Source organism: Quercus suber, unplaced genomic scaffold, assembly GCF_002906115.3.
Source record: "Quercus suber isolate HL8 unplaced genomic scaffold, Cork oak 2.0 scaffold_204, whole genome shotgun sequence".
Lineage (NCBI taxonomy): Eukaryota > Viridiplantae > Streptophyta > Magnoliopsida > Fagales > Fagaceae > Quercus > Quercus suber.
This window is the reverse complement of record NW_027069662.1, coordinates 769830-787374: the sequence shown is the minus strand read 5'-3', so window position 1 is coordinate 787374 and position 17545 is coordinate 769830. Positions and strand designations below refer to the sequence as shown.

At 33.9% G+C, this 17545-nt stretch overlaps 1 protein-coding gene across 1 annotated transcript; it reads right to left on the bottom strand.

Moving 5' to 3' along the window:
• Positions 1–7815: 7815 nt before the first annotated feature.
• On the bottom strand, positions 7816–10081 carry LOC112017109 (gibberellin 2-beta-dioxygenase 1). Its single transcript, XM_024049575.2, has 3 exons — positions 9473–10081; positions 8955–9303; positions 7816–8324 (listed from the first exon to the last, which is right to left on the bottom strand). Exons 1-3 carry the CDS (start codon positions 9874–9876, stop codon positions 8076–8078), a joined length of 1002 nt encoding a protein of 333 aa, XP_023905343.1. The 5' UTR covers positions 9877–10081; the 3' UTR covers positions 7816–8075.
• Between the last annotated feature and the right edge of the window lie 7464 nt (positions 10082–17545).

Genomic DNA, 17545 nt, shown 5'->3' with positions numbered 1-17545 from the left:
GGTACCTTAGGCATGCAAGGCAACGTCCTAGGCATGCATGACAACATCCTAGACCGCCCTCGGCATGCTTTACAACATCCTAGGCATGCTTGGCAATGTCCTCGGACGGAGTCTTAGGAGTCTCACATCGAAGGAAAACCCCCCCACTTACTGCCTTATAAGCTGTGAAGTTAAGGGAGTAGTGTACCACTAGAACTCTCTGAGTATTCTAGGGGTACACTACTCCCTTGGCTTCATAGCTTATAAGGCAGCAAGTGTGGGGAGGGGGGGGGGTTTCCTTTGATGTGATACTTTTAGGACTCCGTCCGAGGACGTTGCCAAGCATGCCTAGGACGTTGCCTTGCATGCCTAAGGTATCCACAATAAAAAAAAAAACCCCTCCACTTGCTGCCTTATAAGCTATGAAGTCAAGAGAGTAATGTACCACTAGAACACTCAGAGAGTTCTAGTGGTACACTACGGATTCATGTAACCATGCTCATTCAATAATTACTACAAAGCTTCTCGAATTGAGCCAAGGACAGACTTTCTAAGATAATCTCAGTTCGTCTATGTTTGATGGTGGTGAACATCATATTGACCGTTGTCCATGCGCTAAGGCCTAGTTCTTAAACCCATTCTCTACAAATTTATTGTATTGGGCTAGTTGGATCTAAGTCCACTCGTCAGCAGAAGATGTGCTCAGATCCAGTCCCTACAATACAATAGCCTAAAACTGTTATAAAATAGGTAAGACAACAACTATTAAATGCATAAACTAATGTAATTAAATTACTAATCATACATTTTTGTCAAATTAATAATAACTTAGTATATTTATATGTAATATCAATTATATAAAAATTTATGATAAAGAAGGAGAAGACTAGTAACACACTTAGGAGTAGAACTAGGAGTAAATTTGAAACTAAGAAAATAAAATAGTAACTGATATAAGATTTTACGTTTGAAGTGGATGACTTCTTAATCATACACATAGACATAGTCACTCTCTTAGAATTGGAGATAATACTAATGTAATTAAATTACTAATCATACATTTTTGTCAAATTAATAATAACTTAGTATATTTATATGTAATATCAATTATATAAAAATTTATGATAAAGAAGGAGAAGACTAGTAACACACTTAGGAGTAGAACTAGGAGTAAATTTGAAACTAAGAAAATAAAATAGTAACTGATATAAGATTTTACGTTTGAAGTGGATGACTTCTTAATCATACACATAGACATAGTCACTCTCTTAGAATTGGAGATAACTGGAGATAAAAAGAAAAACTAAGAAAAAAATAAAAGGGCTAAAGCGAGATAGAGAGAATGAGGAAAAAATTACAGATATAGATACAAATTTGTACAGATGTGTTGGTTGTAACTGTAATGTAATTTTTTTGTTAATGAAGAAGAAAATTGTAAGGAAAAACAAATTCATTTCCTTGTCAATTGCAAAGTAAGCCAAAATCTTGGAAAGAATATTCATATTTTTTTTTAATGAATGAGTAAAATTTTTGGAATTGATACAATACTTTCAAAAAAATTCCACAACAAAATCTAGGTGGCCAATTGTTAAAGGTAGATAAAAAAAATATTGTTAATTGTGGGTCTAGATAAAGAGTAGTTATAACTTACCTCATATTATTGTAAAAATATTGTGAAATTAAAATTAAGATGATCATATTCAAGTTTCAAGCTTATTTCAATTGGGTTCAAACAAAATTTAGGATTATGGTGTTCAAATTTTTATTTTAAGAGTTCAAAATGAATTTTTTTTTTAAAATTTTATATATAAAAATTTTGTTTGAGCCAAGTCGGGGGTTCATTTGAACCCCCTGGCCTTAATGTAAAGCCGCCCATGTATATGTGTAGTTGAGTAGAAAAATGTATAAATGAATCTTATGAAAGATTATATGATGAACCCCTTGGCCTTAATGCAAAGCCGCCCATGTATATGTGTAGTTGAGTAGAAAAATGTATAAATGAATCTTATGAAAGATTATATGAATGACGAAACTAATGAGTTCAATAGTGAAAACCTACTGTTCTCCTTTCAAAAAAAAAGAAAACCTACTGTTCTGTGACTAAACATAATAAAAATAAGAATTGCAATGTTCAATTTTATGTCGAAAAAAGCATCTGCGTGGCGCTTTACAATTACGTACGTTGAATGGGTAATAGTGCATGGATGGAAGTAGCAAGTATAAAATTATAGGGGAAAATTACATAAAACGGTATTGAGTTTTATGACTTGAGTTTTTTAAGAGCAACACAACCAGAGATACTACTTGTAATCGTACCCAACTATTTTTTTGGATTTTAAAAACGTATTTTTAATCTACCGAATCGCCTAACCAAAACGGTTTCTATTGTCTGTTTGGTTAGCTTATTTTTTACAAATTTATTTTACTATTCAATTTATTTTTATTACTATTTATGGGTCTCACTGTATTTTTTAGTACTATTAATGAGTTCTGCTGTACTATTTCAACTAACATTTACTTTTATCTACAGTACTTTCAGCAAAATAAATGAATTCTAAAAAATCTTTATGTCTAATCAAAATTTCTAGTCATATATTTTTTTTTTGCCTTTCCATTTCAAATATCCAAACAATACCCCCACAATTTCATCACAAAAGATAATCACACCTTAAAAGAAAAGAAAATGCCAGCACGCTGCATTCATGGATAGAGAATCCGACATTCGTGTTGCAGTCAACTCGTTCGGCTCACTGCATGCGGTGCACGATTTGACACCACCATTAAGACATCAAGATAACATGTCACGTTTTTTGTTCGCTAAAGTAGTAAAAGTATGCAAAATTTTCTTCCAAAGAGAATTAATCTCTGATTTTAAAAGTCGGTACCTCACTATCCTATTTTTTTTTTGCCTTTCCATTTCAAATATCCAAACAATACCCCCACAATTTCATCACAAAAGATAATCACACCTTAAAAGAAAAGAAAATGCCAGCACGCTGCATTCATGGATAGAGAATCCGACATTCGTGTTGCAGTCAACTCGTTCGGCTCACTGCATGCGGTGCACGATTTGACACCACCATTAAGACATCAAGATAACATGTCACGTTTTTTGTTCGCTAAAGTAGTAAAAGTATGCAAAATTTTCTTCCAAAGAGAATTAATCTCTGATTTTAAAAGTCGGTACCTCACTATCCTAGGAGGCTTGTTCCTGCAACTGCAAGCAATATACATCCACTGCACGAGGACCGTACTCTCACCACCGTCCTTGACTCAGTTTCTTCGGAATACCACAGCAATTCTCGTTGCTTAGATTAAAATTCCCACAGCTCACCATATACTGTTGTTTAGTTGTGCAAAACAATCCCACCGCAATCCATTTATCATTTTGCAACTTGCAAGAAGAAGCCAATTTTGTTCATACTTTTGGTCTTCATAGTTCACTGTTTAGCATTACTAAAAAAAAAAAAAAAAAAAAAAAACATTTAGTAAAGGGAGTAAAAAACATCAACTATATTAAATTTTCAAATTTTAAAACACAATTCCGAAAATTCAATATTATGACAAAAAGATTTACGTAATTCGACAATATATTCATGCCCATGGAGTTGTAGCAATTTTCACTATGTTTAAGAGAATAATCCAAAGGTGACTTATTGGTTACAATACATTAAACCCTGATTTTGAAGTAAAAATACATATAACCTCAAAATAGGTCTGGCAATAAGCCCAAGCCTTTGGTCCATGAACTAAGCCTCACAACAACGGCAAAAACCATTTAAAACCCTAAAACTTCTAAGTCAGGTCCAAAAAACTAGGCTCCACATAAGCCAAAAGACCCAACACAGAATCCAAACCCAGCTAGGTAATGAGAAGATTGGGCAATTGAGCAACTGAAGAATTTTTTCTTAATATAATAGAGGTTGTAGATATTTGGATTTATATTCAATTTTTATAACATTTATTCAAAGAAGGATTTCCAAAAAATTCAAAAGATAATTATGATTTAGAATGATTTTATCAGTGTTTAGTCGACCTAAATTTAATTTATGAGAATTTAAGATTCTTGCGAGTTTAAATTCCTGGCTTCTTTTTTTATTTTTTATTTTTTTCTGTTTCTTTTTTTATTTATAAAAATCATGGCTAATTGAATTGTTGAGAAAATCTTAGAGTCCGATAAGTACTGAGAATTGATTTTAGAAATCCGTAGACTGTTTGGTTACTCGTATTCGATTAAAAGGGATCAGTTTTAGCATGTTTCACATACATACAAATTAACATATATACATGCATGGGAAAATTAATAAAAAAATATTAGTGTGTCAAGTGAAAATTGTGAGTTAAAACCATAATTAATATTTTCATACAAACTCATAGGCAGAGTTTACCCTTGAAATCTAGATGGCAAGAGTACCTAAAAACTTATATACACATGGTTGAACTTGCACTTAAGTTATGTCAGACACTTGATCGTAACATATCTATTGGATACACAAATTTAAACAAACCTCACTTCTAAAAAGAAAAAAGTTAAATCTAAACTCTACTATCAGCCATTTACATATTTTAGAAACAAAGACACTCACATGAAAAGGAGAGGGAATAGGGTTCTCACACCAAACAATACAATAAACTCTACTCAAAAGCCATAATAACTTTTAAAAGAGGGTGAAGCAAGTTATACTGCACATAACACACTATTTTAAGCAATGTGGAATAATTACCAATTTTTTTTTTTTGAAACAAACACATACTATAAGGTAAGGCTATCCAAGCCACCTGCCCACTCAACCCAACCGGCCGGACCTAATCTGCTCGATTGTATGACCCCAGTTGTCGACAATGGGTCTTTACCTTCAAAAACTAATGTTAGCAAGTTGAGTGATGGGTCTTATCCTCCAAAATCCACCTCGGCTTGATTCGACCTTGAAAACCTTCAAATTTGATGAAATTCAGTAGAGATCCACCCATTCTGGAAAAGAATCAAGTCAAATTTGGTAGATTTCTCACCAGATCTAGCGAGATCTCATTGGACCAATGAGATTCAATCGTTGCTCTGCCTCTTTGTTATTACTGATTTTGCCCAAATTTGACCACAACCAATGGAAATTAGATCTGTCCAATTCAACCCCCCTTATCGGTTGACAACAAGTTTGGTTCTCCACCACCAAATGGGACCAAGTCAGGTGTGAGTTGAACTCAAACCTAACCCAAATTGACCCGTGGACACCCCTATTATCAGTCAATTTGATACCAATAAACAATTATCTAGATAAGAAAAATGTATATTAAGTGAGAATTTAGGTAAGAAAAATTCCTAAGTTTTAGGTGAGAATTTAGAATGTCATAAATTGTGAGAATTATGATATCTCATGATTTTCTAATTTTCATGACTAGGATTCAAAATAACACTTATAATTTAAGAAAACTCCTAAGAATTTTGAATTCTCTCCTTAAATTTCTATCAACCAAACACTATAGAGCAAAATTTGAATTTTCTATTAGCAGAGCCAAATTTGTTGTTGATGGATGGTTGATTAGCGAATACTTCGGAAATATAATAAATGTATACTACTTCTAATCCATTTACCATTTCCTCAACAACCTCCGTGGCTCTTTCCAAAATGGATGCAATATGGATCGTGTGTGATGCTAGATCATGGGAGAAAAATCATCTAATGACCATATTATCAAGGACTTTAACTGAATGACTTAAATCAAAGCTCTATATAACATGAGGATAAAAACTCAAAATTTTAAACTTAAAAGCAAAATATCCTCATACTTAAAAATATATAATTTAGTTTTAAAAAACGTAGAGATATTTCTCAAACTCTAAAACAAAACACACCAATCAATACCATTGTAGTTCATACAAATGGCAATTTTTTTCATATGGGTCCATGATTATCTCACACTCCAATACGTACACTCAATATACACACCCATTAAGAAAGTGTGAAAATTAGTTGAAAAATTGTAAATACTTGATGTCCACATTTTGTGAGTGACGTGTATCAAGTCTGGATATTGAAATGTGCGAACAAATTTTTTTGATTTATTATATTCCTAAAAAAAAAATGACTAAGGAGATGCTTTTTGGGGGGAGGGAGAGAAGGAAACAAAAGGGAAATGACTAGGAAAACACTTGGCATCAAAACCAAGAGCAATGTTTGAATCACATGCTCCTTGCCTAAGTGTATTGTTGTTAACCAAAGGGCTGAGATAGCAACCAATAGCAATGTATGTATAGTGTGAAGTTCACATTCTTTCACGCGGTTTAATATCGACCTGGCTGGCGCAAGCCATGGTTTGTTGCATGCAATTTCGCGGAAACTGGTCCCGACCCAGAAGAGCCCACACGACATAATTATTTACCTCCTGCTATCGACATAATTTTGACCATTTTTTTTTTTTAATTCTTCATTTTCGTACCTCTTAGGTTTTTTTTATAATTTTTTTTCTTTTTTTATAAAACCACTTCTTCCTAGGTTTTATCAATAAATATTGTAAATTTATAAGGATGGTCGGTCTTTAAATATATATATATATATATATATTTATAAGTAAATATAATTTATTAAGGAGAGAGGAGGAAAAAGAGACCCTAGTCCATTTCGAAAGAGTCATTTTATTCTTTTTATATAAGCATATTTAAAGTAATTGTTTTTGTTAGAAATTGAGAGTGGGCATGTCCCTCTATATTCCTCACCTAGAATAATATTCAGGAGTTATAGAATAATGTCTTGAACAATTACGCTACCCTACTATGCATACTATCACACTCAATATTAATGGAGTGATGTATATATAAACACTATAAGTGGAACCCATCATATAATGAATAAAATTTGTATTTTCCATAGTTTTTGTAGAGTATTGTGAGGTTCTTAGGTTGTGGGTTGTTTTGCATAATTATAGAGCATGTAACACCATCGGAGAAATGTTTTTGTTCATGGGATAAACAATCTAGAATATAGAACAAGTTTGAATTGCTAGTCTGTGTGGATGCTGGGTCTAGACAATGTAAAACAATCTCAAAACTTCTGCGTGATCATCGATTTAGGCTAAGAGAAGTATGCCTAAAATTGATTGTTAAAATTCCGTTGCGAACTATAGATTGTTAAAATTCCACTATTTAGGATCTGCTTCTTTTACTGAAACTGAAAACTTTTTGCTGAAAGTACTGTAGATAAAGATAAAAGTTAGCTAAAATAGTACAGCAAGACCTATGAATAGTACCAAAAAGTGCAATGACACCCATTAATAGTAGCAAAAATAAGCTAAATAATAAAATAAGCTAGCTTTTTAAGCGGGTGCCAAACACACACGTAGTCTCTATTTCTTAAAGTTTTAAACTTATAATTTGCTACCAAGACGTTCTTACTCAATTTTATCACTTCATAGAAATAAAAATAAAAAACCTAAAAGGGATTGAACATCTTGGACATGCTGCTTAAGTCCATGTCCATGTGCATGATATTATATAACAGTGATGTTAAAAATATTACAAAATTTAATATATCATTTTTATAAATTATTGTGTCAAATTTTAAATATAACATAATTTTTTTTTATTAATGATGCTTGTGATGTCACATTGATTTCAATATCAGATTATTATAAACCTTTTATAACAAATTGGTTAATTAGTAAATTTATATAAAATGATGATAATATAGTTTAGGAAAATATAATTAGCTAGCCATTCAATCATGGTTTTAATTTCTTGTGGAGGAGTTCTTAACATTTCTATTGCCCATAGGTAACCTGAACTGAGTAAATTCCATTTTTACAATGGTAGATAATAATGGTAATCTTGTAACAGTTTTGGAATAAAAAAGAAACTACAGTATTATTAACAAGAGAGGTGATCACAAGAAGTTTGTAGCTGAAACAGGAGGCAAACCAAGCAAAGCAACAAAGAAAATACAAAGTGGAAGTATTCCATCTATTGGAAATTTGATATACTACCCTCTTTTTTTTTTGGTTTTTGAGTTATTCGGTCGACTATTTCAAACCTATTTTTTAAGTACTATTAAGCCACCATGCATTTTTTTATTTTTTTTTCCCAAAAAGGTGAGACTTATGTAACATTACGAGGCTACAATTCTCTCAAAGTGCCCAAGCCTATTATCAGCCAATTTTGTATTATAAGCTGATGTTTTGTACTCAAGCCATGTAAACTCTTTGTACAAGCTTGTTTCTCCTTTCATAAGTGCAGGTAATGGAGTTATTTTCTCACTCAAAGGTGGTCCTCCAAAATAGATCATTGAAACTCTTGATTTCAAGCTGTTTGTCAGAACCCTGTGCCTCACACTTTGGAACCTTCCATTGGTCATAACCTGCACACATCCACCAACCAACCAAAAAAAAAAAAAAAAAACCCATTAAACAAAAATTCAATGTTAAAGATAACCTGCACACATCCACCAACCAACCAAAAAAAAAAAACCATTAAACAAAAATTCAATGTTAAAGATAAGATAAACCAAGCAAAACCCATACTAGATAAAACTATTTATTCTTATAATTAGATTTTGTTCTACACGTATTGAAGGAATAATCAGAAACTCGAAGATCTCTTGATATTTACGTCAGTAAAAAAAATAAATATAGGGTAAAAAATATTTTTTTTCTTTTTTTTCTTTTTTTTTCTTATGGGACACGGGCAGGGCAAAATAGTTCAAATAGTAGCTTAGGTACATGAAAAATTATTGGGGGTGACTATGAGAGTGATGAGTGATGACACAAATAGAATACTAACAAACTATAAAACCTCTGTTTTCTATATTTAGAAAGAGAGCCCAAAATGAAAATAAATCAATCAATCAAACAAAACATGAACAACCCGCTAGCTTGTAAAAGCTAAAGTTGAGTTTGACAAATAATTAGTCTCCTATGTAATCCATAGGAGTAGGGAATTGGATATTAGAATTAAACTCTGTTTTTGGCTATTAGAACTGTAGCTTTACCTGCAAAGAGTCACCCACAAGAAAGAAGAATGAGTCCTGATCAGGTGGGACTGAAATCCAATTCCCATTTCTCAGAGAAATTTGGAGGCCAGATGCGTTGTTGGACCTCAGCACAGAAATGATTTGTGGGTCAGTGTGCTCTCCAAATCCAACCATATTGCTATCTTCCAAAGGCTGAAAGTCTGGGCATGGAGGGTAGTGATTGAGCCTGAAAACAGAGTCACTCTTTTCATCCTTCAAAAGCTTACTGAACACATTACTTGTTGGAATCTTCAATCCATCAGCCATTAATTCAAGAACCTCACAGGTCATCTTCTTCACAGCTAATATATAGTCATTCAAAGCAGAACTGCAATAACAATAAAACACAAACGTGTTAGTTCCCTGTAATAATTACTTGGTGTTTGATAAAAAAAAAAAAAAAGTCGAGTTCTAGACATGCAAGTTAACCAAAAAGAAAAAGGTTAAACTAAGTGAATCAAATTCAACTTGTGGTTGTTCTTGTGTGTATTTCATACCGGAACATTTCTGGGTTTTCTCCAAGAACTGAGAGAAATTTGTGAGAGCATGAATCTGGATTGGTTGATAAAAGAAGGTATTCGACCCAACCAATATCACCGTTGGATCCAATACTCCTGTTACCATACCCCATTGGAGTAGGAGGCCCTGCTTTTTCTTTTTCTGAGAGTGGTAAGGAGAAGAATTTAATAGCTTCAGATTCCAAGTTGGTAATAAACTCAAGTGGGACTCCATGATTGATGACCTTGAAGAATCCAAACTCTTCACAGGCCTTGACTATGAGGTTCTTGGAGTCAGGTTTTGAGAGGTCTATTATGGGAATTCCAGTATAAAATGTGGTGGTGGGTATGCAGTTTCTAATAAAAGAGTACTGTTCAATTGCTGGTTTGGATAGGACTACCATTGTTGTTGGTGTTGGTGTTGGTGTTGGTGTTGGCGTTGTCTACTATTTGTTGTGTGTTGTGAAGAGAGATTTGGTTGGAAAGATAAGGAGCTTAAATAGAGATATGTACTTGGACTTGGGAGAGTTGATAATATGAGACTTGATGGTGGGTGTGAAGTGTAGTTAAGGTGAACAAATTTGATTCTACTTTCTAGCTCGTAGGCATAGTTTGAACTTTGGGGTTCGACGCTTTGCCTATTTATACTAGTGGGGGAGAGAGAAAGCACGTTGAGTGTCCTTTTTCTTTTTCTCCTTTTTTTTATTATTATTTTTTTTCCTAATAGAGTGTCCATTAAAAAAAAAAAACATGAATAGTTGAGAATAGTTTATTTGCTGTTCTTTTACTTTGTGGATAAATTTCAAAAATTATTGCCGAGATTCGGCCTAATGTCAGGCGGCACCACTCTTTTTTAACAAACACACACTCTCCTATGAAAAAACTAAGAACTTGTAGCCAACCTCTCTACCCACTCTTTAAGTGTGCGGAAAGCGTTTCGTGTTTGTGTTTGTGGGTTTTGTTGAAAAAATATAAGTATTATAGTACTGTTTACAAACTCATAAAAGTCATCTAAATGCATATTTCAATATAAATTTGAGTCACACATTATTATTTACAAATTTAAAAATTATTTTGCTACAATATTTTCAGTAATAAATTTTTCATTTTTAGTAACTAAGTGGTATCCAAATACACTCTAACTCTCGTGGCCAAGGACTCGTTGTGAATGCTATCCTTTCACACTACTACCACTAGAGAATTTATATTGAAAAATTCACGTTTATTTTAGGAGAAGAGCCTACTTTTTTTTTTTTTTACACAACTACTTTTCAAAGTATCCCACATCAAATTATCTATTTTACGCTATATTTTATTAAAATATCAATTTTTCTTGATTTTTTTTATTGTTTCTTTTTCTTCACACACATTATCCACTCTTTTCTTTCGTCCTCAAGATATGTAAAGAAATAATAAACAACTAAATGCAAAACAATGTAAATTTACATTAAACTTGTGAGTCATTTTTTAGTGCAATAAACTCTTTTATTAAACGATTACTGCAATAAACTTGTAAATTTACACAATTATACACAAACTGATGTAAGTCATTTTTAAGCAAAACAATGTAAATTTTACACATTTTTCTATTATAAATGGAGTGATGTGAATGCTCTAACATTTGCCTTGAGAAGACTATCCTTTCACACTAAACCGACATTACGACCACCCTAACATTTGCCACAATTTATTAAAGTGATTCATGATAAGTATGAACAATTATTTGTACATTAGTACATGGACTTTTTTTTTTTTTTCCCTTTCTATGCTTACATTCAACCACTTTTGAATTGTCACAATTAATAGTTGTAACGCAAAAAATTATGTCCCTATACCCTCCCTAACACTGACCTTCTTAAAGAATTCACATCAGATGTAAAATTGCATAAGGGCAAAATTTTACACAATCAACCCAAAAAAATGCAATTCAACTTATACATTCATTGTACAAAATGCATATTTATTATTGTATTTGTGCAAATATACATAAGTGATGTTGTTGTGTATTTCAATTTTTTATTCTTTTTTTCTGTTTACTGAGAATAAAAGAAAAAAGTGGAGGATGGTTGTGGGGATTGAAGAAAGATATGCAATTAAATTCAAGAAAATTTTGATATTTTAATTAAAATAGAATGTAGAATATGTAATATGTAAGTGTAGGAACTCAGTTTGGATTTGACCCTGAGTATGAATGGGTTTTCAGCCCAACAAGCCCAAATAATAAATTTATAGAGAGTGGGTTAAAGGTTTAGGCACTGACCATCGTTCATCAAGCATGAACTCTTTTTTATAAAAGAAAATACTTAGAGTTTCTTTACAACTGGGGGGATGCTCCTCGGCCCATGGCCGATGAGCCCCTTTTCTTCCCCTTCTTCTTCCCCCCCTCCTTTTTTTTACTTTACTTGCTTTTCTTATACAGTATTCATCTTCCTATCTCCTTATTCCATCTGTTGATCATCCATTTGCCTCTCTTCTGGCCGTCCGTCCCATCAGAGGCCTTATCAGTACTCAAGTGGTTCACTCTGATCAACGTTGCCCTGCTAAGGGGTTATATCTCCATTAATGCAGCTAGAGGGGTTAGGTGAATGCATTAAATGCGAGGGTGACAACTTACTTTGGGCCTGATCTTTCCCAAAATCATCCTTGTCAGGGATCCAGAAAAGAGGCTTTCCCCAATTTAGCCTTGAATGGTCAATATTCCCCGACGTGGGCCTTGGGCCTGCTACACGATGGGCCAAGGCTATCAGGCCCACGGACCCCACAATAGCCCCTCAAAACCCTGCTGCACGTTCCCTCGGACGGGGAGGAGGGTTTTGATACTTGCGGGCCCTCTAGACAAGGAGGTCGATGGCCAGAACAATGCCTTAGCGCAAGAGTGTGACAAGTTCCTGGAAGCTGCCAATACCCTCAAGAGATCTGAGGCCGACCTAAAAAAGGCGACCGAGGATCTGGAGGAGATGATGAAGGCCAGGGATACTGCTATCTCCGACCTAGTCGTGGCCAGGAAGCAAGCTGAGGATCAAACTAATCGCTTACAAGACGTTGAGGGTCAACTATAGACCGCCAAAGGGGACATTGCCTATATGAAGGAAAAGTTGACCGTGGCAATCCATGAGAAAGGTGTTGCCGAGTATGCCAAGGACGAGGCTGTGAGAGCCAAAGACGAGGCGGTATTTGCAAAAATAGACGCTGAGCGCTCTGTAGAACAAGCAGAGGAGGAGGCTTTCACAGATGGGGTGGCTAAGACTGAAGCCACCTTTCGGGCTCAAGTTCCTGCAGTGTGCAGGCATTACTGTTCTTAGACCTGGCATGAAGCCCTCAACCAAGCAGGGGTTGATGCCTCATCTGACCTTAGGAGGGAGGACAGGGTATATTACCCTATTGCAATTCGTGAGACTACACTTGCTGCTCCCGAGGAGGAGTCCTCATTACCAGCGGTTGAGAGTCACGAGAAGACCGCCGAGGATATATCTTTAACTGACCAACCACCCGAGGAGGTTGAGCCCCAGAGAACATTGGGGGGAGTTATAACCGAGGGTCAGGAAATACCACAAGACGTGGCGAGGCCTCCGTCTCTCTCTCTCTCTCTCTCTCTCTCTCTCTCTCTCTCTCTATTTTGGGTCTACATATGTACTAAATGGGTTAATTGGAAGGAACTGCAACATGGATAGATATTGCATTTGTTAGAAAGCTCACAATTCATAACTAAGTTCTAATTCCTGAACAACTGAATTATGTTTCATAGCATTGTAATTCACATTGCTGTTTTCATGGTAATTTCTAGTGTGTATCTGGAAAGTTCCTTTAAAAAAATATTTTGAGAAGTATAAAAGTTATATTTAACTGAGCCAGAGTGCTAACTTGACCTCACAGAAAGCTTTGCCACATCACACATTTTAACTTTAAATTTGATAAGAAACTGACTGGGAAACTGTCATTTTGTTCCAGATGCTTCTTACTCATTAGAATATTGGAGGAACCTTCTGAGAACTAGAAGTTTTCCCATTATAATGTTTTACAGGAATGCCACATGCGAATTGAAGAAGAAAATTGTGTTTTACTCGGTAGTTGAGGGTTTAAAATCCTAAATTTTATACAGGACCACCATAGAAAATGGAGGCCATTACAGTGAATGGTGTTTGAATTTTATGAAATGCCATCACATATTTTCAATCTTTCACTATCATCTATGACGATACTTTTCCATCTGAGACAGCCATGTACATAATGTATATCAGTTGAATATTTGTCTTAATATGCATAACATAAAGTCACATTTTTTGTGTGCATGCCTAACTCTGAAGGTTTTGGTTTTTGGACAAATGGACACAGATGGCATGTCTGGCGTTCCTGCTCCTGTTGTGGCTTCAAATGAGTTGGTGGCAACTCAATCTATCCTTAAAAAAGAAGCAACCCCTCTTTCACAATCCATTTCTCTACCCCCAAAATATACAGGGTTCAACATGAGCTCTTCTAGCATACGCAATGATTTATTGTCGAATGATCTTCGTCAGAGTGACCTCAAACCTTCCATAATGAGTGAGTTGACAACAGATGATGATTTCCGGTTTGGGTCATTGTCAAAGAAAGATAGCTTTGACAGCTTGGAAAGCTTAGTGCGGATCAAGGAAGCAGAAGCGAGGATGTTCCAGAACAAGGCTGATGATGCACGGAGAGAGGCTGAAGGTTTCCGGCGGATGATTAGGACTAAGAGTGACAAGGTGGAAGAAGAGTATGCTGGAAAGCTTGCCAAACTATGTTTGCAAGAGACTGAGGAAAGGCGCAGGAAGAAACTGGAGGAGCTAAAGGTTTTGGAAAATTCACATGGTGATTATTTCAACATGAAACGCAGAATGGAAGCTGAGATTACTGGCTTGTTAGAGAGAATGGAGGCAACAAAGCAGCAGTGGGTTTGATTTCTTTTTTCTTTTTAACATTGATGCTTGTAGTGTGTAGTTTGTTGTTGTTATTATTTTGGATTATGCTTGTTAATTTAAATGCAAAATGAAACAATCATTTTCAGTTGTGAAATTTCAGAACTAGCTTTTCTCCTTTTCATCCATTTTTCTCAGAAGCTTGACAGAGCATGGATGCCAACCAAAATTTATTCATTACTAGGACCATATAACAATTCTATCTGCAACTCTAGTTGTATTTAAGTTAGTCTTGTCTTGTTGAATTTGGTCTACATTTTATAAAAAATGATACGATTCTACTATAAAAGTAGCATATACTCTTAGGTTCATTCTATAGCCTCAAGAAATTAATACTAATTGGCAATTCAGTTTGTTATTGAAAGCGAATCAAAATACACTCATTAATGTTTACTAGTATGTAATCCCGTGCTACCGCATGGGACTGGTTAATTGTAATGATGCTATTGGTCAATTTTTTTGTTTTTGTTTTGTTTTTGTTTTTTTGGGTTTATCACACGGATGATAGAATTACATCAAACAATGAAAAATATATATTGCATTTTATTATTTAAGTAATGCTATTGGTTTTTTTTTTTTTTTTTTTTTAATGCTATTGGTTTTTTTTTTTTTTTGGTTTATCATACATAGGATAGTATTAGATAAAAAAAAAATAAAAAAAAATAAAAAAAAGAAAGAGAATATTGCATTTTATTATTTAAAATATATAAAGGGGCATTAAAAAATAAAAACGGATCATTGAGCTTGAAATCTTCTTGGAGGCGCCAATGAAGCACTAATGTATGAGAGTGTAAAGTAAGGAAGAGTGGGATTGAACATTGTGTTTGAACCTGACCTTGCTTTGAGAAATACGTAAAAAGGAGGAGAGGGTAATGTGTGGATTTAGTGGTAGAGGTTGAGAGAGGAGGAGACATGAGATGACGATACGGAATTAGGAGGAGATGATGTTTTAGTTTTATAGTCTTTCTCGTTGGACTCCTTGATTCTGGTTGTGGGATTAGAAGAGCTCCAGACTCTATTGAGATTACCTATAAAAGTGTGCAGGTGAGATGTTCTTGCTTAGGCCAATGAGTATTATTATTGTGGTTTTCTTGACTTCTGTGTTAAATGTTAATGAATCATTTATTTGAGTACAAAAATTAAAAAATTTAGATAAGATACATGACACAAAATTAGAGTCCAATTTATAATCTCCATAAAAGTGTGCAAGTAAGATGTTCTTGCTTAGGCTAATGAGCATTATCATTGTGGTTTTCTTGGCTTCCGTGTTAAATGTTAATGCATCATTTATTTGGGCACAAAAATTAGAAAATTTAGATAAGATACATGACACAAAATTGGAGTCAAATTTATAATCTAATTAGATTTTTTTTTTTTGAGTTTTGGTTAGGACAAGTGGCGCAAAATTAAAAATCTAATTGAAATCTAATTGGATTTTCTTTCTATTTCACCTATTATTATATATATAGATATATAGATTTGATGCCAATCATGCCACTGAATCTCGCCCTCATGTTAAAGTCAGCCAGGCATCATTTTCTTAGTCAAATTTAATTGGGATAGTGAGGTGTGTGGTAGGTAGCCAGTGGCCAGTGGCCAGTGCAGGGCAAAGTTGGACCACAAATGTTTCTCAAGTTTGCTAGGATTATCAATTATCATCATGAGATGATATTTTCTCTTTTTTCGGCTACATGTTCTATAAACCAAAGCAAATATAATACTTTTTTGCGCCAAAACAAATATAAAAAAGGCAAGGGATTAACACCATTAAAAATTGTACCAAGAAATGCTGGTGGATGGAGAATAAACTATAAAGGAGTAAGGTAATGCGCCACTAGTGATCTTACAAAGATAGTCTTATCTTTGGACCATTAAGGGCCACTGATTTCGGGCTCTTATGCAATTGGTGCTTAGGTATCGAATTTTTCTGACATTTATTCTCAGGTTGCCTACTCCACTATCACAAGGTTCACAATAGAACATCAATAAAGTACGGAGCTTTTAACACGACACAAGTTAAGAAATAATAAATATTCAGTATGTGTCAATTGAGCCAACTAGTTCTTATTAAGTTGAGTTTGCCGAATATCCACTTTAGTTATGGTTATGAGTTTTTTATTTTTTGATAATTCAATAATTACAGTACTGCATTTAAACCATAAATATTTTCATTAAGAGAAACTTGTTTTAACTACTCTGGCATTATGCTCTTTGTTTTTATGTTTGAACAATGATGTTCTTACTTCTTATGCGTGCCAAAGGGTGATCATTATGTTTGTGATTGCAATAAAGTACACTATCACTATTTGTCTATGTAGGACAGAGAGAGAATCATGATAATAATGATTATTGTAAAGCTTTTTATATTTGACTTGAAAATAATAAGAATGGACACGGCATCAAGATAAATTTTGAAAATAAGGTTGTGTTTGTTTCGTGTAAAACGTTTTCCAGAAAATACAAAGTGCGAAGCGAAAGGTAGAAAAGGTAGGGTAAATTTTATTTTTATTTTTTTCGTGCATGCTTGCGAATGATTGGTGACCAATTGACAAATCTATATATAATAATAATAATAATAATAATAATAATGATAGATGCTAGGTGTAGCAGAGAGATTTTGCAACATTTTTTTTACAAATTAGAAGTGGTTAGTTGTTATTGGTTCCACTTTGTAACTAACACTAATTAGAACTCTAATTATATACCACGTGTACACATCAATTTCAATCAATTAACGCTGTACTCTTTTTGGAGTCCAATTTTGCTTCATCTTTACCATGTTACTTTTTAAATATTTGTGCAAATGTGTTATTAACATTGAAAACCAAAAAGACCACATTAATTACAATCATTTTTGTTTGACTTTTTTTAGACCGATGAAATGCACCAATTTTGAAAAAGAAGTGGCGCATGGATGCGCGCATGGATGGAATTATGGAAAAGAGGTCTACAATTCTTATTTTCTTTTCCAAAGGAGGTGCATTTCAAAGGGTTATTCATTAATTACAATAATTTTCTCTTATGGATAAGAATTGCACCGATTTGTAATTAATGTGGATAAGAATTGTAGAATTCTTTTAAAAGAATTGCACCGATTTCTCATATTTTATAGGACTCTAATTTTGTGCCATAGTTAGCC